At 43.5% G+C, this 25,848-nt stretch overlaps 1 protein-coding gene and 2 pseudogenes across 4 annotated transcripts in view; 2 read left to right on the top strand and 1 right to left on the bottom strand.

Annotated features, from left to right (window-relative positions):
- Positions 1 to 544: 544 nt before the first annotated feature.
- The window catches only part of CEP85 (centrosomal protein 85), a 43,752-nt gene continuing 18,448 nt past the window's right edge, over positions 545 to 25,848 (top strand). Inside the window, exons 1-4 of one of the 4 annotated variants that reach the window (XM_066270024.1) lie at positions 545 to 659; positions 9,388 to 9,468; positions 13,554 to 13,706; positions 24,725 to 25,419. In XM_066270024.1, the coding sequence (XP_066126121.1) occupies positions 9,414 to 9,468; positions 13,554 to 13,706; positions 24,725 to 25,419 (903 nt within the window). In that variant the 5' untranslated portion in view covers positions 545 to 659; positions 9,388 to 9,413. Of the gene's footprint in view, positions 660 to 9,387; positions 9,469 to 13,553; positions 13,707 to 24,192; positions 24,411 to 24,724; positions 25,420 to 25,848 lie in introns of those variants that run through there. The other 3 variants (XM_066270025.1, XM_066270026.1, XM_066270027.1) reach the window with 3 other exon arrangements.
- Positions 15,914 to 16,043, top strand: LOC136332503 (U1 spliceosomal RNA; annotated as a pseudogene).
- On the bottom strand, positions 19,440 to 19,941 carry LOC136328769 (clathrin light chain A pseudogene; annotated as a pseudogene).

The raw sequence follows: 25,848 nt of genomic DNA, 5'->3' as shown, positions 1-25,848 counted from the left end.
ATAACGCTTTACCCACTGAACAAGCCGGTCAGAGTTCTTAAATATGTATTAATGCAAACGAACTTAGTTCCTTTTCCTGGGGAATGAATTTGGGAAGGAGGGCAAGATTGATCCTTCAACCAGAATCCTGGTCACAAACTGACCACTGACTAACCCAACCGTAAGCTGAATCTACACCCTATCTACTGGTCACAACCTGACCCCAAGCTTCAGGTGGGAGTACTAATTGGGAGTGGGGAATGGGAGGAGGGTGGGGCAAATTGAAAGAGATTCCCATTTGCCCTGGCCACCAGCTTCTCCATCTACATATCCCAAGAAAGCTCCAGGCTGGGTGGACAGACTGCCCAGAGGAGATAACCCTGCAAGGTACAGGCCAGAAGGCTCGGAGAGTTGGCGGGGTCATGCGCAGAGAGACCCGTCCGCTCTAGGCGAGGGATAGCGTGCAGGGGCGGGACACCGGCACGTCCTGACGCCTGATTGGTCGTAGACGGGCAAAAGGGGGCGGTGCCGGGGCGGTGCGCGCTCTGAAGTGCGCGGCCTGGAGGGCGTGTAACGGCCGTTAGAAGAGCTGAGGGAAGGAATCGCCGCCAGCGGCCGACGTGTTGGCTGCAGTTTGGTGTCCCTGAGTGAGGCATTTCGCTGTCCGCTTTCGGGCCCACGTAAGTCCTCCTCTCTTTGGAAACCCAGGTTGGACTGACAAACTCTACCGCACCTTGGGGAGCCTTGGAAGACCCTCTGACACACACGACCTACCTTCGTAGGGGGGTGGGGGGTGGGGGGTCAAAGGAGAGCGAAAGCGCATGCGCAGAGCGACTGAGCGGTCTCCCTCGGTCTTTTAATTCACCAGCTTCCCAAAATATTGCGACTCACACCTTCCACGTGTTTATGGCCTTGCTTTCTACTCTGTCGTAATTCACGCCGCAGCCGTTGCTGTACCTATATGAAGGACAGGCCCTGCGCCAGTTGGACGGCAGGAAGCTGGGCTTGCCGTCGTGCAGCGCAAGGTGCCGGGAGAAAGGAGACGGTAGGCGGGTGATGACTCGGTCAGCGCTCAGTAGTGTAAGGTGGAGTGCGAGGAGCACAGAATTCAAGGCACCGATGTGGTCTGACAGGGCAGGAGCCCTTCCTGAGGAAATGAAGTTTGAGCTGAGACTTGAAGAATAAATAGTTAAGGTTGGGGCACTTGTGAAGGCCCTAGGCTAGAGTTTCTAGGCCAGGGTGAGTTTGCTCCCCACGGGATATTTGACCACGTGTGAAGATTTTTTGATGTCCACAACTCGGGGACTGCTTCTGGCATCTAGTGGGTAGAAGTCAGGGATGCTACTAAACATCCTAAAGTGTACGGCACAGAAACAAACGCTTCTCCGACCTAAACTGTCCGTAGTGCTGAGATAGAGGAACCCTGCTCTAGACAGGAAGGAGCTGGTGCTTAGTGCAGGGGTCGGGAACCTATGGCTCGCGAGCCATATGTGGCTCTTTTGATGGCTGCATCTGGCTCGCAGACAAATCTTTAATAAAAAAATAATTACAAAAATATAAAATATTCTCATCTATTACAATCTATTCATTTCCTACCGCTCATGTTCATGGTTGCGGGTGGCTGGAGCCAATCACAGTTCTCCGGGACAACTCCAAATTTTTATTGGATAATGCATAACGTATATACGGGTCATTGTATGGCTCTCACAGAATTACATTTTAAAATATGTGGCGTTCATGGCTCTCTCAGCCAAAATGGTTCCCGACCCCTGGTTTAGTGTGTTACAATGTAATTTGTTCAATGGAGGGTATTTAGTCCTTTATACCACTCCATCTCATGACTGACAGCCAGGCAGATAGTAGGCACTCAGTAAATTTTGGCTGATGAATTGAATACCGTGTGTGAGGTAGGAAGGGGAGGTGATACAAGGGTGAGTAAGATAACCATGCCTCATTACTTGCCCTTAGGCCTTGTCTGTTTTATAGTGATCTGGTGGTGGTGTATGTTTCAGGCCTTGTTCTTTGTCAAGGCAACTTCTTGGCAATGATTTGGCTTCTCTTTAGATCTGGTGTAATGAATGATTAAGGCCATGAAAATAGTGTGATGGTGTGAGATTCTTAATGTGTTTGTCAGCTGTCTGTGTATCCCTTCAAATCCTCTCCTGTCTTGATGTGGTTCTCTCAACAGCTGCCACGTTCCACTCTAAGATTATAATTCTTTGAGGGGAGAAATACTTATAACAGGCAAAATTTAATTTTTGAGTAGCAACTTGGGAAACAGAGCCTGGGGTGGTGACCAAGGGCAAAGTGAATAAATTACATGAGCTGTCCCTTTCTCTTAACTGCTCTGGGGCTTGCAGATCTGGCTGTGTCTGAGGCAGAATTTTCAATTTGTAGTGCCTTAAAACTTCCTTTATTTCTCATTGTCACACACAGAAAGAATGCTGATTAGACTCCTGTAGCATTAGAGACAGTCCTGGCTTTGAAGCCTTTTCCTAGCCCTTCGCCTCTCTAAATTTTTATGTCTTCATCTAGAAAATGAGGTAATGATAACTACCTTATAGATTTGATGTGAGCATTAAATACAAGACATGACACATACAGAGTGTTTATGTAGCACAGTGCTTAATGGACAGTAAGTACTGAGTACATACTAAGTATTGAATGAGTGAATATTTTTGTAGTTTAAAAGGCTTTGAAAAAAAGACTTTGAAGATAGAAGCAATCCATATTGGGTGCTATTTTTGTGTCTTCTTCATTCACTTCTACCTTTCTTGGCTGTATAATTGGTTATTTGTGTTCCTTCTTGTACCTTTATTTCTCTTGCTTTTATTTCAGGAAATGTCTTACCTTCTTCAAATAGTCCTAAAAATTTCTACCAGTAGCTCATCTACTTCTGAACTTAGTAGGAACAAGTCAAGAATTATTTCTTTTGTGCTAAAAAACTTATTTGTTTCTAGAGAGAGGAAGGGAGACAGAGAGAGGGAGGGAGAGACAGAAACATCAATCTGTTTCTGTATGTACCCGACTGGGGATTGAACCAGCAACCTCTGCACATTGGCATTATGCTCTAACCAACTGTGCCATCCAACCAGGGCTCTTTGTGGGAGTTCTTAATTGAGATGTAGTTCACATACCATAAAATTTAATTTTATGTGTGTACAGTTCAGTGGTTTTAGTATATTCACAGGGTTATGCAGCCATCACCACTATCTAATTGTAAAACATTTTGGTCATCCTGGAAATAAATGCCATATCCATTAGCATTCACTGCCCCCCCCCCATGGCCCTCCTTTTAGTCCCTGGCTACGGTGGACTACTGTCTACTGTCTCTGGATTTGCCAATTCTAGACATTTCATATAAATGGAATCATACAATATATGACATTTTGTGTTGGTTTATTTCATTTAGTATAATGTTTTCAATGTTTATTTCTAATTTAACATGTATCGGTACTGCATTTTTCTTTTTATAATTTTATTTATTGATTTTACAGAGGGGCAGGGAGAAGTATGAACTCATGGTTATTTCACTTTAGTTGTTCATTGATTGCTTGTCATATGTACTTTGACTGGGTAAGCCCAGGGTTTCGAACCAGCGACCTCAGTATTACGGGATGATGCTTTATCTACTGCGCCACACAGGTCAGGCACTTTGTTCCTTTTTATTGCCACATTTATTTATCTATTCATCAGCTGATGGACATTTCAGTTATTTCTACTTTTTGGTTATATAATGCTGCTATGAAGATTCGTGTACAAGATTTTGTGCGGGCCTTTGTTTTTATTTGTCATGAATCTATATCTAGGAGTGGAACTGCTGAGTCATAAGGTAACTTTGTTTAACTGAGAGTTATCTTGTCATCCTATTTCTGATTTTTCTAAATTTGGAAAGGTCTTAGAATCCAGTGGGCCTATCATTTTGTTCTACCTTAAAATACAGGTGAAGAAAAGGATTTTGATACTGGCTATGTGATATCACTAGTAGGTAAGTAATCTAATCCTTCTGTGTCGCCATTAATTTACTGAATGGTACTTGCGGTAAGTTGAAGCGTTTATTATTGAACAAACTTCTCTTGTCCAGTTTGTGAAGACCTGGAATTTCTCTGGTAAATGCAGTGAATGTGAGGGTTTAAGTTGTTGTTACTAAGAGAAAACTATAGAGGTCAGTAAAGTACATTAGAGAAATAGTAACATACAGCTTTTCTTTCCTTTGAAAGTTTTAATTTCACCTCTTAAGAATTGTTCTGTCATCAAAGAACAAAAGTCCCAAATTCTTTGGGGGCTCTTATGAGTTCAAAGTTTCTAAATTTATACTTTATCCTCCAGGATCTGTACTGTGCCACTTTTTATTGACATAAACTGCCAAGTATAATTTAAAAAACTTAATAAAACACCTGACCTGTGGTGGCGCAGTGGATAAAGCATCAACCTGGAATGCTGAGGTCAGTGGTTCGAAACCCTGTGTAGGGCCAGGGGCCAATGGCATGTAGGTTCACATTGGATTCAGGCAGACGGTAAAGGAACTGTGGAGCTGGAAAATGGTGGGCCATTCTGTTTATTAGAGTCTCGTAACAGTGGAAGAGCCCGCTGGCAGGGAAAAATGCTTCCCTCTCTCTCTCAGGACCCCCAAGCCAAAACTCCAGGCTCAACTCCCCTTCTCTGGCAAACAATAGCAAACAATTGCCCCTCCTAATGGAGGCAGACAATCTGCAATTTGCAATCTGCCACCCTGAAGGCAAGCTCCTACAGCCTTACAGAGACCATACCACATGATGCTGCCCTGTGCTAATGCACCAATCAGGCAAAATATAAGCGAGCAAGCCTATTATATATTTGTAACGCACGTGTTTGCCCAACACCCTGGGCTTGCCTGGTCAAGGCACATATGAGAAGCAACTATCTATGCTTGATGTTCTCGCTCTGCCCTCCCCTTCTCTCTTCCTGTCTCTAGAATCAATAAATAAAATCTTTTAAAAATAATTTAATAAAGCACTTGATATGTGTCAGGCATTGTTGTAAATTTTATATGAAATAGCTTGAATTATGTCCTGTCTTTATCCTCATTTAATTTTTTTTTTTTTTTTTTTTTGTATTTTTCCGAGATTGGAAACTGGGAGACAGACAGGCTCCGCATACGCCCCACCGGGATCCACCCAGCATGCCCACCAGGGGGCGATGCTCTGCCCATCTGGGGCATTGCTCTGTTGCAACCAGAGCCATTCTAGCACCTGAGGCAGAGGCCATAGAGCCATCCTCAGCTCCTTGGCCAACTTTGCTCCAATGGAGCCTTGGCTGCGGGAGGGGAAGAGAGAGACAGAGAGGAAGGAGAGGGGGAGGGGTGGAGAAGCAGATGGGCGCTTCTCCTGTGTGCCCTGGCCAAGAATCGAACCTGGGACTCCTGCACACCAGGCTGACGCTCTACCACTGAGCCAAACAGCCAGGGCTTAAATTTTTTAAAAAAATTGATTTCTAGAGAGAGTGAGAGAGAAAGTGGGAGAGGGGATACATGGGAAGCATCAACTCATAGTTGTTGCTTCCCATAGTTGCTTAGTGTCTTGACCCAGCAAGTCCAGAGTTTGACTGGCCACCTCAGTATTCCAGGAAAACATTTTATCCACTGTGCCACCACAGGTCAGACATTCTCATTTTGATATGAAGGAACTGAAGCACAGAGATATTAAGAAATTTGCCCCAGGCCTGACCAGGCGGTGGCGCAGTGGATAGAGCATTGGACTGGGATGCGGAGGACCTAGGTTCAAGACCCCGAGGTTGCCAGCTTGAGCGCGGGCTCATCTGGTTTGAGCAAAAGCTTACCAGCCTGGACCCAAGGTCACTGGCTTGAGCAAGGGGTTACTCGGTCTGCTGTAGCCCCACGGTCAAGGCACATACAACTATTGATCGACTTACGACCTATGCAACTTAACGACCATTCAACTTTACGACCACAATCGCTAGCCACGACTGCTCTGCATCTGGCAACGCAAGCGTTGCCCAGCTGGGCCACGACAGTGCGGACCAGCTTCCGGCAGCACTACCATCTCCGCGTGCACCATTTCAACTGTTATCCCAGACTTGGTACAGGAATTTGTGTTTTGTGTCTTGGATATTTTTCATCAAACTCCTCCCAAGATGCCTACCAAGAGGAAATTGTCTTTACAAATATTAAACCGGTTGTACAGGTAATGCAGTGTTTTACTTAAACCTGATGAATGTAAAAATAAGAAACAAAATGGTGTAGAGATGATACAAATGGCATAAAAAGAACAATGAAAATTATGATATATAACAATAATGAAAGAAAATTATGATAAATATGACTTAAAGATTTTTATAACATCATTTCACAGTACTGTACATATAGCCTACTCAACTTATGACGATCTGTAGGAACCCATCGTGGTCGTAAGTCGAGCACTAGCTGTATGAGAAAGCAATCAATGAACAACTAAGGTATCGCAACAAAAAACTGATGATTGATGCTTCTCATCTCTCTCCGTTCCTGTCTGTCGGTCCCTATCTATCCTTCTCTCTGACTTGCTGTCTCTAAAAAAAAAAAGAAAAGGCCTGACCTGTGGTGGCGCAGTGGATAGAGTGTCGACCTGGAATGCTGAAGTCGCCGGTTTGGGACCCTGGGCTTACCTGGTCAAGGCACATATAGGAGTTGATGCTTCCTGCTCCTCCCTCCCCCTTCTCTCTCTCTCTCTTTCTCTCTCACTCTCCTCTCTAAAAATTAATTAAAAAAAAAAAAAAAGAAGCCTGACCTGTGGTGGCGCAGTGGATAAAGCGTCAACCTGGAAACACTGAGGTTGCCGGTTCGAAACCCTGGGCTAGCCTGGTCAAGGCGCATATGGGAGTTGATGCTTCCTGCTCCTCCCCCCTTCTCTCTCTCTCTCTCTCTCTCTCTCTCTCTCTCTCCTCTCTATAATGAATAAATTAAAAAAAAAAAAAAAAAAGAAATTTGCCCCAGCCCTGGATGGTTGGCTTAGCAATAGAGCGTCCGACCGGCGTGTGGAAGTCCTGGGTTCGATTCCCAGCCACGACACACAGGAGAACCACCCATCTGCTTCTCCACCTTTCTCCCTCTCCTTTCTCTCTCTCCCCCTCCTGCAGCCAAGGCTCCATTGGAGCAAAGTTGGCTTAGGTGCTGAGGATGGCTCTATGGCCTCCTTCTCAGGCGCTAGAATGGCTCTGACTGCAGCAGAGCAACGCCCCAGATGGGCCGAGCATCGCCCCCTGGTGGGCATGCTGGGTGGATCCCAGTTGGGTGCATGTGGGGACCCCCCCCACTTTAGAAAAGTACCCAAAAAATTAAAAAAGAAAGAAAGAAATTTGCCCCAGCCTGACCAGTAGGGACACAGTAGATAGAGTGTCAGCCTGGGACACTGAAGACCCAGGTTTGAAACCCTGAGGTCGCTGGCTTGAGCATGGGGCTCATGCAGCTTTGAGCTCAGTCTCGCCAGCTTGAGTGCAAGGTCGCTGGCTTGAACCTATAGGTTGTTGGCTTGAAGCCCAAGGTCACTGGCTTGAAGTCCAGGTCACCGGCTTGAGCAAGGGATCACTAGCTCAGCTGGAGCCCCCCAATGAAGGCACATATAAGAAGCAATCAATGAACAACTGAAGTGATGCAGCTACGAATTGATGTTTCTCATCTCTCTCCTTGCCTGATTGCCTGCTTGCCTGCTTGCCTGCCTGCCTCTCACTAAAAAAAGAAAAAAATGTGCCGCAGTTATACAGAAAATATATTGCTAAGTCAGGCTTCATTCATACCCAAGCCGTCTGATTAAGAGTCCATACTGTGAACCACTTCTCTGTACTGCCTCTCTAGTATTATGCAAATATATTATTTGCTATAATATTATTAGTTACAGTTAATTAAAGCTTTTGCTTACACAGATAGTAATCAGACTTCTGATTTCTCAGAAACTACATTAGAGTATATATAAATGTTTTATTGAGAAAGGAGAAGAAAGCCTCATCTTCCCAGATGAGGACTGGGGTTGTGGTAATAACCAAGACTTCTGTCCATCTTTGTGCATCATGTGACTAACTTTTATTACTGGAGGAATCAGGGAATTTGTATTGTTTACTCATCAGGGAATTTGTATTGTTTACTCATAATTGAAGCCATAATACTTAATTGTTGGGTTGATTATTTACTTCTTTCTCCTTCCTACCGTCCCATTTTGTCCCCTGTCCCCATGGTTAAGAAGATCCATGGCAAAGTTTATTAATTAAAAGTAATATTATTTTTTAAGTTTTTATTTATTGATTTTTAGTGAGAGAGGAAGGGAGAGAGAGAGTGAAACAGGAACATTAATCTGTGCCTGTATGTATCCTGACCAGGGATTGAACTGGCAACCTCTGCACTTCTAGACGATGCTCTAACCAACTGAGCTATCTAGCTAGGGCAAAGTATTATTATTTTTCATTTTTGCAACAATTTGGAGGGGTTCTAGGACCATATAGGATCAGTGTTGGGAATCTCTTACTTGGTTCTAGATTTTCTTTCATTTTGGGAAGGAAAGAGAGGTGGAGTATTGGAAGTTGCTTTACCTTAAAAGATATTCTTGCCTGACCAGGTAGGTGGTGGTGCAGTGGATAGAGCTGCAGACTGGGATGAGGAGGGCCCAGGTTCGAGACCCCGAGGTCGCCAGCTTGAGAGCGGGTTCATCTGGCTTGAGCAAAAAAGCTCACCAGCTTGGACTCAAGGTCGCTGGCTCAAGCAAGGGGTTACTCAGTCTGCTGAAGGCCCGCAGTCAAGGCACATATGAGAAAGCAATCAATGAACAACTAAGGTGTCGCAACGAAAAAAACTGATGATTGATGCTTCTCATCTCTCTCCGTTCCTGTCTGTTTGTCCCTATCTATCCCTCTCTCTGACTCTCTGTCTCTGTAAAAAAAAAAAAAAAGATATTTTTGGGAGCAAAACATGTGCAAGAATACTTGAATGCTCTGCAATTTTGGTAGTTTCAGTTGAATGGGATTGAGTTACAGAGAATCAAAAGATAGTGGAGAGAGCCTGACCAGGAGATGGTGCAGTGGATAGAATGTCGGACTGGGATGCAGAGGACCCAGGTTCGAGACCCCGACGTCGCCAGCTTGAGTGCAGGCTCATCTGGTATGAGCAAAATCCCACCAGCTTGAAGCCAAGGTCGCTGGCTCCAGCAAGGGGTTACTCGGTCTGCTGAAGGCCCACGGTCAAGGCACATATGAGAAAGCAGTCAATGAACAACTAAGGTGTTGCAACGCGCAATGAAAAACTAATGATTGATGCTTCTCATCTCTCTCCGTTCCTGTCTGTCCGTCCCTGTCTACCCCTCTCTCTGACTCACTCTCTGTCTCTGTAAAAAATAAATTAATTAAAAAAAAAAGATAGTGGACAGATCTGACTGGCTACTATTTCAGTTTGCAGTTGGAGCAATTAACTGTTGATGACCATGCAGGAAAAATACCCAAGTGAGAGGAACTCGCATGCCACTTCACCTGGTGAGTAGTCAAAGTTTTCTGGGTAAATTCTGACCTTTGTTCTGTTATTTCATAAAGGAAATTTCCTTTAAAGGACATTCTGAGCGCCTGACCAGGCGGTGGCGCAGTGGATAGAGTGTTGGACTGGGATACGGAAGACCCAAGTTCGAGACCCCGAGGTTGCCAGCTTGAGTACGGGCTCATCTGGTTTGAGCAAAAGCTCACCAGCTTGGACTCAAGGTCGCTGGCTTGAGCAAGGGGTTACTCGGTCTTCTGAAGGCCCGCGGTCAAGGCACATATGAGAAAGCAATCAATGAACAGCTAAGGTGTCGTAATGCGCAAAGAAAAACTAATGATTGATGCTTGCTTCTCATCTCTCTGTTACCTGTCTGTCTGTCCCTGTCTATCCCTTTCTCAGACTCTCTCTCTATCTCTGTAAAAAAATAAAAAATAAAAATAAATAAGTAAAGGGCATACTGAGCAAGCAAGCATTCATTGAGTTGCTGGTATCAAAGGAATAAAAATAACATGGGTTATATTGAATAGAAAAAGAGGTGTCTCCAAAAGAACAACTATTTATCTCTGGTCCTACATGACAAGACCACGTGATTGGTGGAGAGGGGAGGACACATAAAGGATTGGAACAGAATGACTCTGGATCATAGTTCTATTTGAAATCAGAAAAACACAGCATAAATTATTTTGTTCTATGTTGTCTTTGTAGTCCTGTGGGTGGGTCAGTCATCTGCTAGCCCACAAAGATTGGAATTCTTCTTGAAAGCCACAGTCTCAGTTGTGTTGTCACTAGAGACTCAGGAATTTATCTCTAGAATGAATTGACAAGATTCTGAAAGCTCATCAGATAAAATAAATGGATATATTTAGTATATATATTAAACATACAAATATATACACAGTACACATTAATAGATATGGTATATTTAAAAAGGAGTAGTTTTTAGAAGTAACTTTTTAAATTTTATAGTATTTATGAAGAAATGGATACATTTTATTAACCTAAAGGTATATTTTATTTAACTTTAAAATCCCACAGTGCCCTTTTTTTCTTTTTAGATTTTACTTACTGATTTTTGGAGAAGGGGGGAGAGATAGAAAGAGAGGGAGAATGAGAAAGAGAAGGGAGAAGCAGGAAGCATCTACTCATAGTAATTGCTTCCTGTATGTGCCTTGACTGGCAAGCCCAGGGATTTAAACTGGCAACCTCAGTGTTCCAGGTTGACGCTTTATCCACTGCACCACCACAGGTCAGCTTATTTTAAACTTTTTTTTTTTTAAGATTTTATTTATTAATTTTTGGCCCGCGGTGCCTTCAAGCAGACATTTGGTAGATACTTGTTATATTCTCATAGGCACACTACCTTGCATTTAGTAGGCACTTTGAAAAGCGTTTGCTGAATCAGTTCCGGATTCATTCGGCAGATATTTATTGAACATCTGTTATGCACTGTCTTTAGAGCATACAATTTATGACAATTGTGTGTATAATGCAGGTTTTTGGAATGTAGCAATTCCTAACAAAACTCAACTGCTATACTTATGGCTTTGTCTTCAATAGTTTCTCATTTGATTAGTAATGGAAGTGTTTGATAAGGATGCTGTTGATATAAGACATGTGACACAACACAAAAAAATTTTAGCTTTTAAACTTGAATTTTGAAGTCAACCTAAACTTCTATAACTACACAAAAACATTTTTATTTTAACAAATTTGTCTTTAGAATTGATGTATGGAGTGGGTACATGGAAAAAGTGTTTGGTGAGGGATGGAAGATTAATACAGTAAGAGGGAGTGGTTTCCAGTAGGAGGCCAGGAACATGACAATAAAGGTCTTTAATTAATTTTCACTATTTCAAAAGGCCAGACAAATTGTACACTGACTAGAGAGATAAGGCCATATAGACATGCCAAGAGGTCAAATTTTTTTCTTCTGGCTAGAATTACACTAATTTAGTATAGTTAACACTGGCTAATCTTATGCTGATCAGAAGCTCTGATTCTTGGCTTTGTCTTTTATTAAAGATTATTACAGATTACTGCATGTGTGTGGATTCTTTCAAATCAGGCAGTCAGTCCATTGTGATCCAAAGGATAAAAGGAGTCTTGTGGGGAGGTGGATTAAAAAGGAGTCTTTGGGTAAAATTAGGTTTCTTTCAATAGAAAGCAGAAGTAAGGATAGTGAAAAAGGAGCAAAAGTAGAAGAAAGAATTAGATAGCTTGGAAGAAGGGAATAAGATAATTTGTGTTCAAATATCATTGTTCTCCCACAAGGTCAGTTTGCCGAACTGTATTTTTTATGTCAACTTAAACTGTGACACTTTGAATAAGTAGCTATTACTACCTTTTTGTTTATTTGTTTACATGTATCATCAAGTACAATTTAGAAAAATTATAGTGTTTTTAAAAAAATAATTTGAATTTAAGTCTTTGCTAGTACATTATTAGTAAATCAAGTATTTATTGAACAGTTCTTACCTACCAGCCTGTAAACAGCATGAAAATAAAATCAAATTTTATCGGTCTTATATCCTACCCGTTCAGAAATTTGAGTGGGGTGTTTTTGGTTTTTTTTGTTTGTTTGTTTGTTTTTGCATTGCCCTCAAAAACTCTTAAAATTGACTTTTAAGAATCTCCTTGATCTGGATTACCCTGCCCATGAGGGTACTGTAGTTCAGTCAAGCAGTGGTTTTCAGTAGGGGACTGTTAACCCTACAGAGCATTTGGAAACATATGAGGTATCTTCAAGTTTCACAGTGATAGTATATATGGTGGAGTGAGGGCTGCTCCTGGTGTTCAGTGAGTGGGGACCAGGGATGCTAAACCATCCTGCAATGTATATTGCATTGAAGAATTGTCTTAAAAGCATCTGTTGAGAAACTGGTAAGAGGAAAGCATGTGGGGTCAGTGGCTGACCAGGTGGTGGCGTAGTAGATAGAGCGTTGGACTGGGATGTGGAGCACCCAGGTTCAAAACCCCAAGGTAGCCGGATTGAGTGCGGGCTCATCCAGCTTGAGCACAGGCTCACCAGCTTTAGCATGGAGTCGCTGGCTTGAGCATGGGGTCACTCGCTCTGCTGTAGCCCCCCTGTCAAGGCACATATGAGATAGCAATCAATGAACAACTAAGATGCTGCAATGAAGAATTAATGCTTCTCATCTCTCTCCCTTCCTGTCTGTTTATCCCTATCTATCCCTCTCTGTCTCTGTCAGAAAAAAAAAATGTGCCCTGGCCGGTTGGCTCAGCAGTAGAGCGTCGGCCTGGCGTGCAGAAGTCCCGGATTCGATTCCCGGCCAGGGCACACAGGAGAAGTGCCCATCTGCTTCTCCACCCCTCCCCCTCTCCTTCTTCTCTGTCTCTCTCTTTCCCTCCCGCAGCGAGGCTCCATTGGAGTAAAGATGGCCCGGGCACTGAGGATGGCTCTGTGGCCTCTGCCTCAGGTGCTAGAATGGCTCTGGATGCAACAGAGTGATGCCCCAGACGGGCAGAGCATCGCCCCCTGGTGGGCATGCCGGGTGGATCCCGGTCGGGCGCATGCGGGAGTCTGTCTGACTGCCTCCCCGTTTCCAGCTTCGAAAAAATGAAAAGAAAAAAATAAATAAAAAAATGTGGGTTTAGCAACCTGAGTTCAAACCTCAGCTCTAGCCTCTGTAAAGTAAGGGTGTTAATATGATAATACTTTGCAGTAAGTAGGTAGATGAGATCATGTTTGTAAAGTGCTATAAATTCTAAGTTTCAAAAAATAGTTGCTGCCTGACCGGGCAGTGGCGCAGCGGATAGAGCGTTGGACTGGGATGCTGAGGACCCAGGTTCGAGACCCCGAGGTCACTAGCTTGAGCGTGGGCTCATCTGGTTTGAGCAAAAAGCTCACCAACTTGGACCCAAGGTCACTGGCTTGAGCAAGGGGTTACTCGGTCTGCTGAAGGCCCGCGGTCAAGGCACATATGAGAAAGCAATCAATGAACAACTAAGGTGTTGTAGTGCTCAACGAGAGACTGATTGACACTTCTCATCTCCCTGTTCCTGTCTATCTGTCCCTGGGATTACATCAGCTGGTTTACACTAAACGTGGAAACACCACTTGTTTCAGGTTCCAATGTGATTCAGAAGGGCAGTTCTCTGGGTTGTGAATGGCAAACCCCAGTTATCTCGGAGGCCTTTCGGAGTCGCTTCAGCCGCTGTTCAAGTGTTACCGACAGTGGGGACACAGCCATTGGCACATCGTGCTCAGACATGGCAGAGGGTAAGTTTGAATTAATGATTCACATATTCAACCAGTCAGTATGTGTTGTCATTATCAGATTGTGTTCCAGATATATTGTTATTTCCAGAATATTCCTAAGTCAGTCCAAGGAGTCTGCTTGATTCTTACTCCATGCTTCTCACTGCTGGTCCGTTCCTCTTAATTTCTGTATTTTGTCTTGTTTTTGTTTTTGTTTTGTGGCAGAGACAGAGAGTCAGAGAGAGGGACAGATAGGGACAGACAGACAGGAACGAAGAGAGATGAGAAACATCAGTTCTTCATTGTGGTTCCTTAGTTGTTCATTGATTAATTTCTCATATGTGCCTTGACCCAGGGGCTACAGCAGACAGAGTGACCCCTTGCTTGAGCCAGCAAGCTTGGGCTCAAGCTGGTGAGCTTTGCTCAAACCCAATGAGCCCGCGCTCAAGCTGGTGACCTCGGGGTCTTGAACCTGGGTCCTCTGCCTCCCAGTCTGATGCTCTATCCACTGGGCCACCACCTGGTCAGGCTTTTTTTAATTTTTAAATTTTATTTAGAAAACTAACTTTAACAGGGCTGTTTGTCTTATCTTGAAAACTTTCTGATCTTTTTTTAGCTCCTTCCCTCTGTTGCAAGATTAATCTTTCTGAAAGCTTCATTTCATAGTTTCCCTTTTCTTCAGTCTTCAGTTGTTTCCATTATTTTCAGGATAAAATTCAGAGTCCTCAGTTCTGTGATCCAGCCGTGTCCCACCTATTTAAACATAAATTCTTACTGTCACCAGGTCTCTTTGTCTCACTATGCTATGAAAGTGAAGAACCTTCTTTTTTTTGGATACCTGAGCTTCTTTAATCTGGGCCATTTGTGGTCCCACCTCTTCTTACCCCTCCCAGCGGTACTGGCCTTATTTTTCAAGATCTACTTGTGTCTGACAATACTTTCCCCATCCCTTCCACCCATTACTGATCTTCTTCTTTACAACCTTATATCTTTATTGTTTCTGCCACTTATTTTTTAATTTTCTTTGTTTTTGCACTTAAATTGCCATAAGTAATAACTGCCAGCAGTACTTTACAGGAATATTTTTCATTTAGATGGTGAGCTCATAGAGGGCAGAGGACCTACTGATAATTATTTACTATTTATTACTTTGTGGTGGACACTGTACTAAATTAAAACATTTTTTCATTAATGCCTTTAAGAACACTATTAAATATTTTATTATTTTCATTTTACAGATGAAGACACTGAATTTCAAAGTGATTAAATTAGTTGATTAAGGTCACAAAACTAGTCACTTTGATACTTTAATGCAGTGGTCCCCAACCCCCAGGCCGCAGACTGGTACCGGTCCGTGGGCCATTTGGTACCATCCACAGAGAAAGAATAAATAACTTACATTATTTCCATTTTATTTATATTTAAGTCTGAATGATGTTTTATTTTTAAAAAATGACCAGATTCCCTGTTACATCTGTCTAAGACTCACTCTTGATGCTTGTCTCGGTCACGTGATAACATTTATCCGTCCCACCCTAAAGGCCGGTCCCGTGAAAATATTTTCTGACATTAAACCTGTCCATGGCCCAAAAAAGGTTGGGGACCACTGCTTAACATATGTAACACCCAATCAATGGCTATAATAAAAAAGATAACAGGTGTAGTTGAGGATGAAAGAAATTGGGACCTTTATATATTGCTAGTGGGAATGTAAAATGTTACAGCAGCTTTGGAAAGCAATTTGACAGTTTCTCAAAAGGTTAAACATGGAGTCAGTTATCTTGTGACTTAGTAATTGTACTTCTACCTAAGAGAAATGAAAACATATGTCCACATAAAAACTTGTGCATAATAGCCAAAAAATGGAAACAACCCATCTTATTAACTGATGAATGGATAGTAAAGTGGAGTGTATCTCTGTACAATAGAACAGTGTTTTACAGCCACTGATGTGTGAAAGAGTTAACCACCCTGATGTTGCATAAAGATTATAGAGGCTATGAAGATTATATATCGCTGGGTCTATAATCTTCATACAATGTCAGGGTGGTTAACTCTTGAGGACTGGCACAAAATTTCGGTGGACATACTGCAGGTCACAGACCAGCAGTTGTAAAACACTGTGATAGAATATTATTTGGCAGTGAAAAGAAATGAAGTACTGATACATGCTACAAAATGGATGAACTTGGAAAACATTTATGCTAAGTAAAAAAAGCCAGACACACATACTTACCTGGCAAGGGAGATACCATGATCAAGAAAGTGGTTATCCCATTGCATTCCAGATTTCTCCAAATATGGGAAACTAGACTGTGTGATTTGTGGTAGTGGGGACTTGCATTCATGCTCTCCACTGCCTTTAAAAAAAAAAAAAAAGCCAAACACAGAAGAAATGCAGCATGATTCCATTTATATGAAACTAGAAAGCCCGGTGGTCATACGAAATGACCGCTGTTCTAGATATTATAAATTGTAATTAAAATGATTTGTGCATAGGTGTCTGCTAATTCAAACTGAATTACCCAGGGCAAGCAGCGAGGACGCCCCTTTGCTTAGTGCCCCACGGGGTTTCCCCCTTCTACATTTGAAACTGTTTTAATTCTTTTTGCGTTTCGGTCAGCATTACTCTGTCGTTTTTTTTGCATTTCTCTCCTGCCTTTGTTCAAGGGACTCATTTTGTCGAGACAGGCTTTTTTGTCTTGCATCTGAGGCAAGTCTTGTTTCTCTATGCTCATCAGTCTCATTTTGCCGAGAAAGACGCATTTGCTCTGCGACTGAAGCAAGCCTTGTCTTTCTCTGCTCAGTGGTTTCTTTTTGTCGAGAAAGCCGTTTTTGTGCAGCTTTAGCTCCTTTTCTCTCCTCTTCAGTGCTGTATTTTCTAGGAGGCATTCTTAAAAGAAATTACATTAAGACGTAGTTTTTATGTAACAGATGATTGCCAATGCAAACAAATGTTCACCTTCCCCCTGACCCACTCAATTTGCGTTCAGCCGTGGCAACTTCACCCCATTGACTAGTACAGTTACGCAAGCAACCAATAAGCTATCGGTGACAAACAGACACTTAAGCCGCATATAATAAAGATGTCCAGAATAGGCCGATCTCTATAGAGACAGAAAATAGATTAGTAGTTGCTTAAGGGTAGGGAAGTTAGGCCTGATCAAGTGGTGGCACAGTGGATAGAGCTTCAGACTGAGACACAGAGGATCCAGGTTCGAAACCCCGAGGTCACCGGCTTGAGCGTGGGTTCATCTGGTTTGAGCACAGCTCACTAGCTTGAACTCAAGGTCACTGGCTTGAGCAAGGGGTCACTCGGTCTGCTGTAACCTCATGATCAAGGCACATATGAGAATCAGCAATCAATGAACAACTAAGGTGCCACAACAAAGAGTTGATGCTTCTCATCTCTCTCCCTTCCTGTCCGACCTTATCTGTCCCTCTCTCTGTCTCTGTCACAACAAAAGGAGGGGGGATAGGGAAGTTAGGGGAAATGAAGTTTGACTGCTAAAGGGTAAGAGGTTTTTTTGGGTTTTTTTTACAGAGACAGAGAGAGTCAGAGAGAGGGATAGACAGGGACAGACAGACAGGAACGGAGAGATGAGAAGCATTAATCCTTAGTTTTTCGTTGCGCATTGTGACACCTTAGTTGTTCATTGATTGCTTTCTCATATGTGCCTTGACCGTGGGCCTTCAGCAGACTGAGTAACCCCTTGCTCAGCCAGCTTGGGTCCAAGCTGGTGAGCTTTTGCTTAAACCAGATGAGCCCCGCGCTCAAGCTGGCAGCCTCGGGGTCTCAAACCTGGGTCCTTCTGCATCCCAGTCCGACGCTCTATCCACTGCACCACCGCCTGGTCAGGCAAAAGGTATTTTTGTAGGATGATAAAAATGTCCTAAAATTGGCCCTGGCCGGTTGGCTCAGTGGTAGAGCATCTGCCTGGCATGCAGGAGTCCCAGGTTCGATTCCCGGCCAGGGCACACAGGAGAAGCGCCCGTCTGCTTCTCCACCCCTCCCCCTCTCCTTCCTCTCTGTCTTCCTCTTTCCCTCCCGCAGCCAAGGCTCCATTGGAGCAAAGTTGGCCTGGGCGCTGAGGATGGCTCTGTGGCCTCTGCCTCAGGCGCTAGAATGGCTCTGGTTGCAACAGAGCAATGCCCCAGATGGGCAGAGCATCGCCCCCTGTGGGCGTGCCAGGTGGATCCTGGTCGGGCGCATGCGGGAGTCTGCCTGCCTGCCTCCCCGTTTCTAACTTCAGAAAAATACAAAAAACAAAAGTCCTAAAATTGATTGTAGTATCAGTGAGAAAACTGAATATGTACTAAAAATAAAAATCATTGACTTATACTTAAAAACATTAAAATTCTTTTTATTTACTGATTTTAGAGAGAGGAAGGAAGGGAGAGAGAAGGAGAAAGCAAAACCTTGATTTATCATTCCACTTATTTATGCATTCATTGGTTGATTCTTGTATGTGCCCTGACTGGGGAATGTAACCATGACCTTAATACATCAGGATGATGTTCTAACCAACTGAACTACCTGACTAGGGCCAAAAAAAAAGCAAAACACACACTGAATTTTACAATTCAAGTGAGTGAATTGTATACTGTATGTGCATTATATCTCAGTTAAGCTGTTTTGTGTTTGTTTGTTTTTTTAAGCTAGAAAGGGAGAGCCCTGGCTGGTTGCTCAGTTATTTTAAGAGCATTGTCTTAAAATAACCAGGTTGCCGGTTTGCTCCCCAGTCAGCACACATGAGAAGCAACCAATGAATGCACAGCTGAGTGGAACAACAAATGAATGTTTCCCTTCCCCCTCCTCTCTTTCTAAATATCAATCAATCAATAAATTAAAAAAAAAGGACCTGGCCAGATAGCCTAGTTGGTTGGAACATCATCCTAGAGCACAGAGGTTGCTGGTTTGATTCCCTGGTCAGGGCACACACAGGAGCAGATTAATGTTCCTGTCTCTCCCTGCCTCTCTCTCAAAAAAAAAGGACGAGAGAGAGAGAAACATTGATTTGTTGTTCCACCTATCCATGTATTCATTGGTTGACTTGGGTTGGTGCCCTGACCAGGGAATGAGCCTGCAACTTTGGTATATTGGGTAGACACTCAAACCAACTGAGCTACTTGGCCAGGACAAGCTGTTGTTTTGTTTTTTGGGTTTTTTTTAATGGTATCATAGTCCAAAGACCTTTTCTTTTTTATTTATTCATTTTTAGAGAGAGAGAGAGAGAGAGGGAGGGGAAGAGAGCAAAAGAAAGGGGAAAAGCTGGAAGCATCAACTCCCACGTGTCCCGACCAGGCAAACCCAGGGTTTCGAACCGCAGGTCGAGGCTTTTATCCACTGCGCCACCACAGGCCAGACTGGGTTTTTTTTTAAAATAGAAATGTTTGGAAAAAATAAAAGAGGAATGAAAAGGAAAAAACAAATAAACATGTCTACTATTAGTACTGACTTCTAGACACCTGGCATTTAATTTTAATTAAGACAACTGTGTGTATATATGGGTCTAGTGCTCAGTAAATCCTTTTTTTAAAAAAAACAATTTTTATTTATTGATTTCAGCCAGAGAGAGAGAGACAGGAACACTGAGCTCTGCTCCTGTATGTCCACTGATCTGGGATCGAACTGGCAACCTTTGTGCTTCCAGATGATGCTTTCTAACCAACCTAGCTATCTGGCCAGGGCTCAGTAAATCTTGAGTAGATTTGAATCATATATTTTGAGATAGATAGGACTTTAAGAATCACTTAATCCAGTTTCCTTTTACTTGTAAATAACAACACTAGCTGCTGGTCCTGCCTCACACGGCACTCTTCCAGCTCCTTTATTGCTTTTTCTTGCTATTCTGCTTCTTGCTTCAGAGATTTTGCATCATGGGTTCCCAAGTGGTCTGTTTGCTCTTCTATTTACCATACTTTCAGGCTCTGCTTACAATAGATCCACTTGTGAATTGCTGCATAACTGCTGGACCATTACTCTCCTGGTAACATTCATCACCATTCATCACTTCATCAACAGCATTAGAATCCACCCCCATTTCCCTCACCTCTGCAGCTTGCCAGGCGGCTGGGGCCCAGGGGCACCACGGTCAAGGATGGCGTAAGCCTTGTTCTCCATGCGCACAATCTTGCTTTCCTGCTGCATCAAGAAGGCCGTGGCTGGGTCTTTGCCTATTCTGGCCATCTTGTTCCCCAGTACGGGGCCACTGGCAGTGGCAGCAGGGGCACTGAATGGATCTAGTTCAGGCATGGCAGGCAGTTTAATGGCGTGGACACTGATGCCCAAGAGACAAACCAACTGACCCACCGACACTGCACCTGGCAGTAGCCTGTGTGGTAGCAGCTTACTCACAGGACAAGCCGTAGTGCATTCTTTTAAATTTTAGCCTTGATGTTGTGGCCAAAGCCATAGGTCTAGAAATTTTTTATAGAATCAAACATGTTTTTCTGCCATATTTGTTATATACCATGGTACTTATCTTTTTTCTTTTTCCTTGTATTTTTCTGAAGTTGGAAACGGGGAGGCAGTCAGACGGACTCCCGCATGCGCCCGACCGGGATCCACCCGGCACGCCCACCAGGGGCGACGCTCTGCCCACCAGGGAGTCGCTCTGCCGCGACCAGAGCCACTCTAGCGCCTGGGGCAGAGGCCAAGGAGCCATCCCCAGCACCCGGGCCATCTTTGCTCCAATGGAGCCTTGGCTGCGGGAGGGGAAGAGAGAGACAGAGAGGAAGGAGAGGGGGGGGTGGAGAAGCAAATGGGCGCTTCTCCTATGTGCCCTGGCCGGGAATCGAATCCGGGTCCCCCGCACGCCAGGCCAATGCTCTACCGCTGAGCCAACTGGCCAGGGCCCCATGGTCCTTATCTTAATCTTAGTTCTTGCTTATTTTGTTTCTGAATGTAGCTTGATTTGTTTGGAGTGCAGATGAGAACCCGTATTACTGGTATATAGTTCATTGTTGCATTTGTAAATTGAAGAGGTTTTCTTTTGATTATATTCTCCACTAAGGTGTTTTCCCTTGAAGATTCACAAGGGCAGGGTAGAGATGGATACTGGAGAGCTCAGGAAGCTTTTAACTCTCTATGTTAAAGACTGAAATAGTCACTGGCTTAGTTCAGATGACTATACTTTATAACCAGTAAGGAGTGTAGACAAAATGATCAAGGTTTAGCAATAGCTAAATCCACCCCTTACCAAAAAAGAATGGTTGCTAAAAAAATGAGTTATGGATTTTTTTGGGGGGAGGGGCTGTGATTGAGAAGAGAGATTTTAGAAATATATCCTTAAAGTGGCAAAAATCCAGTGATTTTGGGAACTGTAGGCTTCTCTAAATAAAAAATGACGTATCTCATACACTAAATATTGAAAGCCTCTGAAAATTGTGCAAGATAGTGATCACCTTGAAAATTAGTTTTGCTATTTTGTTTCAAAATGTTTTCAACTACAAGCCAGACTTAAAGTATAACTTGATTGTTATAGCATTTTGTCAGAATCAGGCAGTTTTGTTAATATAAACAAACCCAATAGACAAGTGACAAAGGCTAACTAACTTCATCCATGGGTAGATCACACTTGCTAGAAAATTAGAAAAACTATATTCTCCTGGGTCAGTTGATACCTCTTTGGCTTTGGTTTTGGCATTACTACTTTGGGTCTTAAGGGCTCCAAACTGAATTTGATGGGTCTTTAGAGAGTGGTGCTGTGGATGGAGAATGGAAGGAACTCTTACTAACTTCTGCATGGAAACAGCCCCTTCTATGCCATGATCTCACTGTCTTCTGTTCCAGAATTATAGTATTTTGGGAACAAGGACCATTGGTGAGAGCAAATACTATACTGCTGTTATGGAGGATTTTTTTTAAAATTTATTTATTTTTTACAGAGACAGAGAGTGAGTCAGAGAGAGGGATAGACAGGAACAGACAGACAGGAATGGAGAGAGATGAGAAGCATCAATCATTAGTTTTTCATTGCGCATTGCAACACCTTAGTTGTTCATTGATTGCTTTCTCATATGTGCCTTGACCGTGGGCCTTCAGCAGACCGAGTAACCCCTTGCTGGAGCCAGCGACCCTGGGTTCAAGCTGGTGGGATTTTGCTCAAACCAGATGAGCTCGCGCTCAAGCTGGCGACGTCGGAGTCTCGAACCTGGGTCCTCTGCATCCCAGTCTGACGCTCTATCCACTGCGCCACTGCCTGGTCAGGCTGTTATGGAGGATTTTAAGTAGAGAGCTTCTAGTCTTGGAAGTTTTTCTTTTTCTTTTTGTATTTTCTGAAGTGAGTAGTGAGGAGGCAGAAACACAGACTCCTGCATGTGCCCAACCGGGATCCACCCGGGATGCCCACTAGGGGGCATTGCTCCATTACAACCAGAGCCATTCTAGCGCCTGAGGCAGAGGCTGTGGAGCCATCCTCAGCACCTGGGCCAACTTTGCTCCAGTGGAGCCTTGGCTGTGGGAGGGGACAAAGAAAGAGAAAGTAGAGAGGGAAAAGTGGAAAAGCAGATGGGCGCTTCTCCTGAGTGCCCTGACCGGGAATCGAACCCAGGACTTCCACACACCGGGCCAGTGCTCTACCACTGAGTCAACCGGCCAGGGCCTAGTCTTGGAAGTCTTTATCATCACCCATCTACCTGTTGACTAGTCTCATATTTAAGTTGTGCTACATTGAAAACATTCTTTGCCTTGGGCGGGTCGCTCAGTGCATCATCCCAGTGCATTAAGGTCACAGATTTGATCCCTGGTCAGGGATCATTCGAGAAGCAATCAATGACTACACAACTAAATGGAACAACCATTTAGTTGTTGATACTTCTTTCTCTCTCCTGAGAAAAAAAATTCTTTGACTCTGAAATGACCTTCTCTCTTGGTCCTAAGAGGCTAATGCATGTTATCAGAAATTATTGTTTTTTTGTTGTGCTTGCTTGTTTTTTGTATGGCCTTATGTAGGTCCCCAAGATTGTCTTGAGTATAGCAAATTGGAAATTAGATACTTTGCATACATTGCAAGGGGTCATTGGGCCTATGTTTTTATTTTTATTTATTTATTTTTTAAAACAGAGACATAGAGAGAGTCAGAGAGAGGGATAGACAGAGACAGACAGACAGACAGGAATGGAGAGATGAGAAGCATCAATCATTGGTTTTTTGTTGTGCATTGCGACACATAGTTCATTAATTGCTTTCTCATATGTGCCTTGACCGTGGGCCTTCAGCAGACCAAGTAACCCCTTGCTTGAGCCAGCATCTTAGGTCCAAGTTGGTGAGCTTTTTCTCAAACCAGATGGGCCCACATTCAAGCTGGCAGCTCGAGGTCTCGAACCTGGGTCCTCGGCATCCCAGTTCGACGCTCTATCCACTGCGCCACCGCCTGGTCAGGTGGGCCTTTGTTTTTAAAGAGCTGTTTACAAACCCGTATGAGAAGACGGTAGCTCGTTTGTACCTATATAATTCTAGGAAAGGTTATAGATCTGTTCTCATTAGCTGAGTATGTTCTGTGTAGGTTGATGGAAAGAAAAAAGAGAAACAAAGTGGTAACCCACTCTTTTCAAGGTGGTTATGGCCTGACCTGCGGTGGTGCAGTGGATAAAGCACCAACTTGGAATGTTGAGGTTGTCAGTTCAAACCCTGGGCTTGCCTGGTCAAGGCACATATGGGAGTTGATGCTTCCTGCTCCTCCCCCTCCCTTCTTTCTCTCTCTCTTTCTCTCTCCTCTCTAAAAAATAAATAAATAAAATCAAGGTGGTTATGCTTGGTTTGGAAAACAGTCCTGACATAATTGAAAAGGGAAGACATTTATAGTTTTTGTCCCTTTACTCACTTTTCTGTCTGTTGAAGGTAGTAGATACAGTTTCTTAACTTACTAAAGCCCACTACGCTGGCATGTTAGTTCTGTGACCTTGTAGTCTTCTTCAGATAGCACTTGAAAGTTGAAAATATGTAGAAATGTGAACCTTCTGCAGCAAGGATAGTAAGAGAGCTATCTCCCAAGACTGGGTAAGAGCTAAAGGAAACGTAAGTTCAGTCTGAAGAAAAAAGGAAAATATCACAGTTGGATACAAACAAAGGGGTAAGTGAAAGGCAAAATATAAAATAGAGGATTTCAACCTGACCAGTGATGGCTCAGTGGATGGGGTATAGACATGGAACGCTGAGGTTGCCGATTTGAAACTCGGAGGTCGCCGGCTTGAGCATGGAGTCACTGGCTTGAGCATGGGTATCATCCACAAGATTCCAAGGTCATCAGTTTGAGCAAGGGGTTGTTGGCTCAGCTTGAACGGTGCTGGTCCCCTCCTCATCAAGGAACTTACAAGAAGCAGTCAGTGCACAACTAATGTGAAGCAACAAGTTGATGCTTCTCTCTCTAAAAAAAAAAGAGGATTTCAACGTGTATCCACTTGAGAGTGCTCACTGTGCTAGAGTGAAACATGAGAGTTACTAAGAATAACTGCACATATTCAGGCCGTCAGTTCTGGTGTGTGGGAGAGAGAACAGAATCCTGATTCAGATGCTGTACTCCCTACCCTGGATACAGAGCAGCACTATCCAGTTCACCTTATTCTTCAGATTGTTTAGATTCATTGCTCACCCTCATTGGTGAGCTTTTGGAGGTCACAGAAGATTCTTGCAGCCCTTGGAAAGGATATTTTCATTAGATTGGATTATAGCTTAGAGGTACCCAGCTCTCAGAAGACTAGGACCTAATCCATTTCCCTTAAGTAAGTGATTTTTTTTTAAAGATTACTTTTCAGCTTTGTTGACTAGAAATTTTTTTTTTATTCAGATACAAGGAACAGAATATAAGTTAAAAGTGAAGCCTTTGTTGTCTTTTGTTGGTTTACTTTGCGAATGGCATTGGAACCCTAGAACACACATCTTTCAGTTAGGCTGTCATGTCTTTCTGCCTGGTATTTGTGATGATAGTGCCCTCTCTCCTTGGTCTCAGGTAGGCAGGGAATGTCTGGCATAGCAGCTAGACTCAAGAACGCTTGCTACATCATTTTTGACTTATAGAATACTATTCTCTCCACAGATTTTTGCAGCTCAAGTAGCAGCCCTTCTTTCCAGCCCATCAAAAGCCACGTAACCATTCCAACCGCTCATGTGATGCCTTCTACTCTGGGGACCTCTCCTGCCAAGCCAAATTCTACACCTGCTGGACCCTCTTCTTCCAAAATCCCTTTGTCAGGGTTGGCTGAAACTGTGGGGATGACAAGAAATGGAGACCTTGGTGCAGTGAAACGTTCTCCAGGCCTATCTAGAGATTTTAGGTATCTCTGCGGTGCTGCTGGTGAAAATGGAATTGAGCGGTCTTGGTTCCCAGCGGTGGGCCATGAAAGAGAAGAAGAGATGAGGAAGTTTGACATTCCCAATACGGAGTCTACCTTCAATCAGACAGCAGTGATGGAGACACTTTATTCGGATCCTCGCTACCGAGTCCACTTTCACAACCTAAGAACTGACCCAAACAAGGAGTTATACAAAGTGTTGCCTGAGTCCAAAAAAGCACCAGGCAGTGGGGTGGTAAGTGAGCGGAACGGACTACACCCTAGCAGCAGTGGGTTGCTCCCTTTGGGACTCCAGCCTGCTCCTGGGCTCTCAAAGCCTCTACCCACTCAGGTGTGGCAACCAAATTCTGACCCTTGGCATCCCCGTGATCAGTCTTGTGAGCTCAGCACTTGTCGACAGCATCTGGAGTTGATTCGTTTACAGATGGAGCAAATGCAGGTAAAGGCCCTTCTTTCCTTGGATTGTGCAGGTTCTGTGCAGATCTTTGAACTGTGTGTATAGGTTTTGTCCTATAAGTTTGACTCTAGAGAAAACATTTGTAAGAAAGAGGGAAAATCTTTGTACATAGGAAATGAAGACTTGTGAATGCCATCTAATTTTTTGGTGTCTAAATTAAATACCAGATATGTATCCAAAGTGAAGGGTTACAAGAGAAGACCCAAAAAAGTCACTAAGCTAGGTACTTTTACATACACAATCTTATTTAATCCTTATAGCACCCTGATGAGTTACATGTAGATGTTTACCAGGTTCTTAGAATAAGTCATCTTATCCAGGGTCACAAAGCTGGTTAAGTGACAGAGCTAAGGTTTAAGAACTTTCTTTGAACTCCTTTGCTTTTTCCACTATACCACTTTTGTGTTTTAA

This window comes from Saccopteryx bilineata, chromosome 3 (genome assembly GCF_036850765.1).
Source record: "Saccopteryx bilineata isolate mSacBil1 chromosome 3, mSacBil1_pri_phased_curated, whole genome shotgun sequence".
NCBI lineage: Eukaryota > Metazoa > Chordata > Mammalia > Chiroptera > Emballonuridae > Saccopteryx > Saccopteryx bilineata.
This window is presented reverse-complemented; position numbering and strand designations above follow the sequence as displayed.